The 10000-nt window shown below is 45.3% G+C and overlaps 1 protein-coding gene across 1 annotated transcript; it reads left to right on the top strand.

The window, feature by feature from the left end:
• Nucleotides 1–379: 379 nt before the first annotated feature.
• On the top strand, nucleotides 380–7845 carry LOC143277648 (uncharacterized). The gene is made up of 3 exons (XM_076582539.1): nucleotides 380–614; nucleotides 3866–4812; nucleotides 5514–7845. The coding sequence occupies exons 2-3, from the start codon at nucleotides 3873–3875 to the stop codon at nucleotides 6527–6529; spliced, it is 1956 nt and encodes a 651-aa protein (XP_076438654.1). The 5' UTR covers nucleotides 380–614; nucleotides 3866–3872; the 3' UTR covers nucleotides 6530–7845.
• Nucleotides 7846–10000: the final 2155 nt, after the last annotated feature.

The raw sequence follows: 10000 nt of genomic DNA, 5'->3' as shown, positions 1-10000 counted from the left end.
TGGTGGAAAGGTAAGGGACACACAACCACCCTGTCTGCTTGGGGCTGCATGTCAAATCTGCATAATTTGATCTACAATTTTGACGGGTGTCGGAAGGCTGCCATTATCACGAGCTCAGAGCGTGCCCCTCTGTGTGTATGTGTGTGTTTCTCTGTCTCTCTCTGTCTCACATGCACACACAGACATGCAAACATACACATGCACACCCACTACCCCACACACCCACAGACAGACATACACACACTTGCACATGTGCATGCTCCTGCACATGTCTTTGTCTATGCACAAATGTGCACAAACGTGCATGCATGTGGGGTTGATAGAGACAGACAGACACAGAGAGAGAGACGGGAGGAGGGTGGGGGTGACAGCAGGAGGGAACACTGAAGGTGACATTGCAAGCAAAGGCTGTAGCGGGGTGGATTGACGTCACAGCTAGCAACCGCCAAGAAACAGGCAGGGCTGGTTGTGAAGTCCTTCACTCAGTGGCAGTTTCCTCAACAGAGAAAGACGTGTTTCCTGGTTCATCTGATTCTTGATCTGTGCACAGTGTGATCACGGGACTTTGGTGTTGGCAGTGGTCAGCGACACACACCCTGTGGAACGACAACTTGGTGAGTGAGAAATAGGGTGAAAACTGGACATTTAGTGTGTGATTGTGGTCACCACAAATACTGTTTGACCTTATCTTTGGGATTTTCAGAGAACATGAAACACTGAGATAGTGTATGATTGTTTTTTTACAGACACTGATAGAGTTTCAGACATGATGAACTTAGTGTACAAGTAACGTATAAAATAAACAGTTTTACGTTTACATCACTGTTTACATATGAAGGTGAGGTACTCGTGGATTCAGTGAGTGATAGTTGTTCATAATTACTATATTTTATGATTACACCATTGTCTACAGATTGTGTGAAGATAGTGTACTAGATTCCTGGTTACTATCAGTAAAATACATGTCTTTGTGATTCATTCAACAGTTCTGAACTGGTTTTCGTCATACCTATCCAACTGCTTCGAGATTGTCTCTGTTAACAACTTGTATTTGTATTTGTGTTGTTAAACTACAGCGCCACCCATTTTAAAAAAAATTTTTTCCTGCGTGCAGTTTTATTTGTTTTTCCTATCAAAGTGGATTTTTCAACAGAATTTTGCCAGGAACAATCCTTTTGTTGCCGTGGGTTCTTTTACGTGCGCTAAGTGCATGCTGCACACGGGACCTCAGTTTATCGTCTCATCCGAATGACTAAGGTCCAGACCACCACTAAAGGTCTAGTGGAGGGGGAGAAAATATTAGTGGTTGAGCTGTGATTGGAACCAGCGCGCTCAGATTCTTTCACTTCCTAGGCGGACGCATTACCTCTAGGCCATCAGTCCACTTTAAGTCTGATCCAACCCTAATCTCCCATGGTGTGCCACAAGGCTCTGTCCTGGGCCCCGTTCTGTTAGCTCTGTACACTACTCCTCTTTCTGATGTCATTTCTGGTCATTCTGTTCTTCACCACTCTTTTGCTGATGTTACTCAGTCTGCAGAACCAAACCAAGTACACAGCTTGATTCCGTCACTGCAGGATTGCAATCTCAATGTTAAATCCTGGATGACATTCAACAAACTGAAGTTAAATGTTGACAAAACTGAAGCTATGATTATTTCCTCTGTAAGAACGCCAACATCTACTTATTTTTCTGCCTCTATTGTGGTTGGTGATGCCACAGTTCAGTTCTCTAAATCAGCAAGGAACCTTGGAGTCATTCTTGACTCAAACCTCAGTATGCACGCTCAGTTTGTAAATTGTGAACTTCATCGCATCAACTCTGTCCATCAGTACCTTTCTGTTGAAACTACAAAAACTCTTGTTTCAACTTTTGTGCTGTCACGAATCAACTACTGTAATTCCTTTCTCATAGGCTGTCCACATAATCTTCTTCAGTGAATTAAAAAAAAAAAACACAACCAAACACACACACACACACACACACACACACACACACACACACACACAAAACAAAAAACAAAAAACCTTCAAACAATGCTGCCCGTTTGACTCTCAGAGTCCCATGTACTGACCATATTTCTCTGTTTACACTCCCTCAGGAAATCTCCACTCTTCCTCTGACTGTTACCTTTTGAAAATTCCTCTTGTCAATACAAGAACCCATGGTAAACGTTCTTTCTTCTTTGCTGCTCCTCATATCTGGAACAAACTTCCTTATCATATCTGTGGATCTGATTCTATCTCTGCTTTTTGCTCATCACTAAAAACTCATCTGTTTAAAACCTATCTATAAGCACTTGCAGCTTCCTTCATCTCCAGCACCATCCATGTCAGCTCAATTTGGATTCATGAAGAGTGGGAGGGGGAGATTGTGGGGAAGGGAGGGGTTTTGAGGAGTGGTCATGAATGATTTATAATTGTGTAATTTGTAACATTTTCTTTCATGTAAAGCGCCCTGAGCTCTTATAGAGAAAGGGCACTATATGAATGTAGATTATTATTATTATTATTATTATTATTATTATTATTATTATCAGTGATACTGATGTGTCATTGGTTAACCAGTTACCTGCCTGCATGTCGGATTGACCCATCAAACTGTAGTTGTAACTGTATTGCCAACATAATGGGCTGACCCATCATCGGTCTTTCTCGAATTTTCCGTCAGCCAAAAAGATATAGAGCATCATAAGTGTTGTCCAACCCAGAAGACTTTATTTCAAACATGAATGAACATGAACGTAGTCCTAATGCAGTACATGGCATGTTGTGTGGCTTGAAACGTTGACCAACAGCCAGCTCAATCAGTGGACGATCACACACATGGCTGGCAACACCAGCTTCATTGGTCAACTTCTAGTAGTGTGTGGGTATATTGACCCAAATTATACTGCAGACACTGATTGTTTTGGCATTTACACATATAGTGGTGAGACATGTGTTTTGACATTTACACATATAGTGGTGAAACATGAATCATATAAACATGAAAATCTCCGAGATTTTTGTGTGGAGATTGGGGGACATGGTCAAGGGAGTGGGTGGGGAAACAGAAAAGGTGAGTACCACATGAAAGGCATGCCAGAGAAAGGAAGTGGAGGGGGGAGGGAGTGGAGGAGGAGGGAGAAGGGGGATTTGAACTTGTTCCAAACTGTGTGTCATCTGATAGTTTGATTGCTTTCATAGTTAAGTTCACAGCACGTTGGATATGAGGACTGTATTGAGTGGGCTTTCATTGCTTGCATACTTTGTGCTGTCTTTTGTTGAAACATTCATATTTACATAGGTGTGTTTTGTGCATTTAGAAATGTAAAAGTATGTAGCTAAGATATACTTTATTGATCAACCAGCTCCAAATTATAATCTGTATGCCCCATATTTTCAGAATATTGAATAGAAAGTTTGGTCAGTTTCATTTCAGGAAAACTTATGATTTTGATGAAAACAATTGAGCCTGTAGATGCTTTGATAATCTATGCACATTTTCATGGAAAATTATCAGACAGGGACACTGCAGCAGGAGTTATGTTTCCCTGGCATTGAATAGCTAATGAGATCACAGCTCATAGTTGATATTGTAATGCTATATTTCTTATCACCCCAGGTCACTGCTACAATACTGAAAAAAATGTCCTTATTGTAAGCCTGTCCTTTTATGGAGTGTTTTATGCTTGAGTTTTTGACAGGAAATTAATGTCTGTTTGGATCTCCAAACCCTGCTGCAAAAGCAAAATCATAATTCTATTAATGCACTTACTCAATTTCATAACACAATGGAAATGCCTGCATGTGTGGTGAGAAAAGTTGACTGTAGTGTCAGTGTCATCATAGAAGTTTTCTATGTTTATTTCTCTTTTCATCAGATTCACCATGGCAACAGGAGGGCGATCCCCTACCCCACAGTCCAAAGGTTCTGTGACGTCAGTCACGGACTGTCCCCACTGTGGGTCACTGTGTCTGGGTCCTGTCCTGTTGGGCTGTGGACACATCCTCTGCAGAATGTGTCTTCGTGATGAGCTGCAGCAGGCCGGCCCAGAGGCTGTCTGTAAGATGTGCGATCTACACCTGGACCTGCCCAGGGACCAGCCCTTCAGTCAGATCGTCGACCAGTTGGGGACAGACCCCGTCATGGAACAGCTGGTCCACCAGGCACTGGCAGCCGACACAGACATCCGTTGTCTCAATTGTGACGATAATCCGGCGGCTAGTGTCTGTCTGGATTGTCATGACTGCTACTGCTACACCTGCTCCAAGAACCATGTGCGAGGCCGATCTGGAAAGGACCACCTTCTGGCAGTATTACCTCAGTCTTTGTTGAACGCTCCATCCGCTGCCCATGCCACGCCCAGACCCAGGTCTCCATCCATCCAGTCCACAACCTCACTGGACAGCATTAGAAATGACCCCCAGTCCAGTAGTAAGTCACGTAGTAAATCAAGCGGTGCGGAGGAGTGGAAGGAGTGGGTGGGGAAGGAGGTGGGACTGTTGCAGGAGGCATACAGAGAGGAGCTGCATGTGGAGACCACACTGCAGGACGTCGTGACCCTGGGACAGCAGCTTCTGGACAGAGTTCAGGCACACCGAGAGGCCCTGAACTCTTACCAGCAGCACCTGCCTGGTCTCCACGTCATCCAGGGCACTGATCCCAACAGCTTCGCCATTCACGTCACCGATCCTGACGTCACCCTGCACGTACAGGCACAGTCTCTGAAGAGACGTGTGTCTGAACTAAGGAGAGGACGTCAGTGCCCAGAGGTGAACAGAGTGCAGGTGATCAGGAAACAGCTCAGTGACCTGTTGAACTCTGCAGGTCAGTGACTCGGGGAATGGGAAGGGTGGAAGGGATTTTGAAAGAAAAAATATGGTGATGGTGATGATGGCGGTATTTGTGAAGATAATGATGATGATGATAATGGTGATGTGGATATTTATATAGACTGCTGATAATTATGATGAAAAGGATAATATTGTTGATGATATAAAGATGACTGCCTTGAAGATAATGATGATGATAATGGTGATGTGGATATTTATAAAGAATGCTGATAATTATGATGAAAAGGATAATATTGTTGATGATATAAAGATGACTGCCTTTAGAATAACTCTTAACTGTGTGTGTGTGTGTGTGTGTGTGTGTGTGTCTATATGTATGCATATATATATATATATATATATATATATATATGTGTGTGTGTGTGTGTGTGTGTGTGTGTGTGTGTGTGTGTGTGTGTGTGTGTGTTGAAACTAAGGACACGGTTTGAAAACATTACGTCACAATGAATGACGTAAAAAATGAAACACATCACCACAAGCCTGTGATACCACGTTTCCCGACACTATACAAAACATTTGTATATTTCTTCTCCACTTATCTGCAATGATTTTTTGAAGATTTTTTTTTCTGTTTGTTTTAGTGTTTACATTTGTTTTTATCATGATGACTTCGATGATGATCATTATGACGACAGTTGTGATGATATCTAATGATGATGATGATGATTGTTACAGACCAACAGACCAGTGCTGGTGCCTCCACCTCCACAACACCTGTAGCGTCACCCCCCTCCTCCATGCCCACCCCCACTTCAGCTCACCTCCCCTCACCCTCCATCTCCCCCACCACCCCCACATCATCACCCCTCTCTCCACCCACCCACCATGCCACCCCCACCTTCACCCCACCTGTTGATGTGATGACGGCGGCACCACGGTGTGTGTTCAAGGTGTCACCCACAACAGCAGACGACAGAACCACACCCTGGATCTTTGCCGTTGTCTGTCTGCCTGACGACCGACTGGTCATGGCGGACTTCACCAACAACAAGGTGAAGGTGATGGGCATGGCGCCCCCCCACACTGTGTCCTCTCTCTCCATTCCTGAAGGACCATACCGCCTGGCTGTGCTGTCTGACGGTCTGGTGGCCGTGACGACGTGGAAACCAGTCATCTGCCTGGTCAACGTTACCGCCAACACCGTGACTGTGCGGTCACGTGTCCAGACCAACAGAGAGTATGCCGGTATAGCCGGACACAGAGACGGATACATGATAGTAAGCTGTGTCAGTTCATCCACTGGTCCTGTTTCCGTGGACGTGCTGAACAGACAGGGTCACGTGGTCACAACGGTGACCGACAGCACCAGGCTGACAGGACTGATGTCACCTGATTACCTGTTTGACACAGGTGATGGCCACGTCCTGGTGTCAGACTACTGGACAGACCTGGTGCACCAGGTGTGTGTCCGTTCTGGCCAGGTGACCCAGACCTTTCAGCACGCTCAGTTGAAGCGGCCTTGCCAGGTGTGTGCTGACACAGCCAGCAATATTTATTTAGTTAGTAGTGTTGGTGAGTGTGTGTGTGTGAGAAGCAGAGGGGGTCAGTGGAGACAACTGGTGACGCCCTCTCTGCACGGTCCATCACAGTGTGTCTATCCTTATGGTCTTTGTCTGACCAGCTCTGGTCACCTGGTGGTCACGTGGTATAGTGTTGGTGGTGACAGTGTCGTTGTGGGATACACACTGTGATGGATCTGGCCGTTGATGTTTTGTGTGTTGGATTGTTTGATTCATGATTGGATGGATGGATGAATAGACTGAAAGGATGGTTGGATTGATTGAAGGATGGATGGACAGTTCAGTAGATGTAGAAAAGTAGATGTTAAGTAGTTTAGGATTAGGATTGTGGATCTAAATGTTTTCTTTTGAATAATTTCCCTGTACATGCACGGATTGTGGTGTGTGTTGAAAGGTGATACATCCCCCACCCCATCCCCCCTGACTTCTTCATACGTCATGACATAATGACGTCAGTGCAGACACTAACACATTACGTCACTCGCAGCTTGAACAGATTGTTGGTGGCGGTGGTGGTGGTGATGGGGGTGGCTGTGTTGGTGATGGTGGTGATGGGGGTGGCTGTGTTGGTGATGGTGGTGGTGGTTTTGTTATTGTTTTGTTTGTATCTTTTTTGTATATATTATTTTCAAGGGAACCCAGAAAAAAAGTAATGCAGTGATAAAGATTGGCGACTGTTATTCATTTGTCTTTTCTTATTTGTTTATCTACTTGTTCATTTATTTATAACCCATGTGGCAATTGGAGACGACTTTGCGTTATGCATATTATGTTTTGAGAAGCCTTGCTGTTTCTACAGAGTGGTTTTATTCACACTTGTGTCTCTAATTAGGTGCTTGTGTCTGTATATAATCCATTTGTTACCGTGCCATGACGAAACTAGTCAACATCATGTTTGGATAGAGCATTGTGATGAAATTCATTATGATTATGATTGTTAATATGATTATTATGATTATCATTATTACTTGCAAAACCATGTCAATAAAGGCAGACTGCTGGATTTTCCAGTGATTCTTACAGACAGTGGGGATATGGACATGTCTGTGCTTTACACGGATTGTACTCATTTGATCCATAGATTTCTGAGCCCGGAAAATTGACATTAGTGTGTGATTTTTGTTGTTGTTGTTGTTGTGCAAACAGTTATGTGATCTAAGGAGCCTGATGTGACGGAGACTTAGGGTGACTAGCATCTGATGTGATGGTGACTTTGGGTGACAACAGTCAGATCGTTAGCATCTGATGTGATGGTGACTTAGGGTGACTACAGTCAGATCATTAGCATATGATGTCATGAGTTATTTTTTTCTTTTTTGTGCGAACAGATATGTGATCTAAGGAGCCTGATGTGATGGTGACTTAGGGTGACTACAGTCAGACTGTTAGCATCTGATGTGATGGTGACTTTGGGCGACTACAGTCAGATCGTTAGTATCTCATGTGATGGTGACTTAGGGTGACTGCAGTCAGACTGTTTGCATATGATGTGATGGTGACTTTGGGTTACTACAGTCAGACTGTTAGCATCTGATGTGATGGTGACTTAGGGTGACTATGGTCAGTCTGTTAGCATCTGATGTGATGGTGACTTTGGGTGACTACAGACTGTTAGCATCTGATGTGATGGTGACTTTGGGTGACTACAGTCAGACTGTTAGCATCTGATGTGATGGTGACTTTGGGTGACTACAGACTGTTAGCATCTGATGTGATGGTGACTTTGGGTGACTACAGTCAGACTGTTAGCATATGAAGTGAGAGATGACGCATAGTGACTTTCTAAGACAACATGTCAGTCTTGGCTGGCCTCTGTAACGTAGAAAACGTGTGTATCTCATCGGGCTGACCGACGAACAGAGGGCAGACACAGCAGGGCACATGATACTGTCACAGTGCACAGCCCTGATGTCCATCTCCCTACAGCAGACAGCTTGTGTCTCACAGTGCACAGCCCTGATGTCCATCTCCCTACAGCAGACAGCTTGTGTCTCATAGTGCACAGCCCTGATGCCCATCTCCCTACAGCAGACAGCTTGTGTCTCACAGTGCACAGCCCTGATGCCCATCTCCCTACAGCAGACAGCTTATGTCTCACAGTGCACAGCCCTGATGCCCATCTCCCTACAGCAGACAGCTTGTGTCTCACAGTGCACAGCCCTGATGTCCATCTCCCTACAGCAGACAGCTTGTCTCATAGTGGGCAGACTAGTGTACATTGGGTCAACACCAAATGAGATACAGTATTCTCGTTTTTCTTAGTGGTGATGCCGTCCTCACAAGACAAACCACATGTCTCATATCATGCTGACCAGTATATTTTGGTCCAACCCAGCAGAAGAGATATTGCTGCTTTACCTAGCCTCTGTAAGGCAGACAAGTTTGATATTGTACCAACCTACCTAAGACAGACAATATTTATAACATGTTGGACTGACCAGTATATTTCTGGCCAACCCAATACAAGACATGATGGTGTCGCCCAGCCCAGCCTCATACCGACGTGCCTGAAGCACACATTGTGTTGCTTACTGGGTTGACTGGTGTGTACCGGGCCAGCCAAATACCGGGCATGATATTGTTGCTAAGCCCTTTCATGAAGCCAGCACAGTTATGGCATTAATGATTGTGTCATGTTGTGTCAATCTGCTTGAAGCAGGCAGCACGTTATTATCATATTGGTTTTGTAAGTTTTTACCAGGCTGGTCCAGTTGAACACCCATTTCAGTAGGACACCCACCCCAGTAGGACACCCACCCCAGTAGGACACCCATTTCAGTAGGACACCCACCCCAGTGGGACACCCATTTCAGTAGGACACCCACCCCAGTAGGACACCCACCCCAGTAGGACACCCATTTCAGTAGGACACCCACCCCAGTGGGACACCCATTTCAGTAGGACACCCACCCCAGTAGGACACCCACCCCAGTAGGACACCCAGTCCAGCTGGACACCCATCCCAGTAGGACACCCATCCCAGTAGGACACCCACCCCAGTAGGACACCCACCCCAGTACCAGACATGATCATACCACTCTCCCAGGCTGGTGTTGACCTTCCTAAAGCAGACAGCATGTGTCTCATGTTGGGCTGACTAAGGTACATAGAGAGCCAACTATACTGGTCGTGAACTTTGTTCTGAGCACAAAAAAAAAGAGGTCATAGCTATGTTAAAGCCAGATTGTCCCGGTCTGTTCAATGATTTAAGTATGTATGGTTTGTTAGTCTTGTATTCGTGAAATAATCAAGATACAACACGTATTTTGTATTATCTCCTTGTGTTTTGTTTCATACAATCCATATCAATAATAAAATGTATGATTTTCGAAGCGTAACTGTTTGTATCTTTCAGTGTGTGTGTGCGCGCGCGTGTGTACGTCATTTGTGTGTGTGTGTGTGTGTGTGTGTGTGTGTGTGTGTGTGTGTGTGCGCGTGCGTGCGTGCGTGTGTGTGTGTGCGTGCGTGCGTGCGTGCGTGCGTGGGTGTGTGTGTGCGTGCGTGCGTGCGTGCGTGCGTGTGTGTGTGTGTGTGTGCGTGCGAGCGTGCGTGCGTGCGTGCGTGCGTGCGTGTGTGTGTGTGTGTGTGCGCGTGCGTGCGTGCGTGTGTGTGTGTGTGTGTGTGTGTGCGTGCGTGCGTGCG

Source organism: Babylonia areolata, chromosome 34 (genome assembly GCF_041734735.1).
Source record: "Babylonia areolata isolate BAREFJ2019XMU chromosome 34, ASM4173473v1, whole genome shotgun sequence".
Lineage (NCBI taxonomy): Eukaryota > Metazoa > Mollusca > Gastropoda > Neogastropoda > Buccinidae > Babylonia > Babylonia areolata.
Note: the sequence above shows the minus strand (reverse complement) of the source record. Positions and strands in the feature narration are given on the sequence as shown.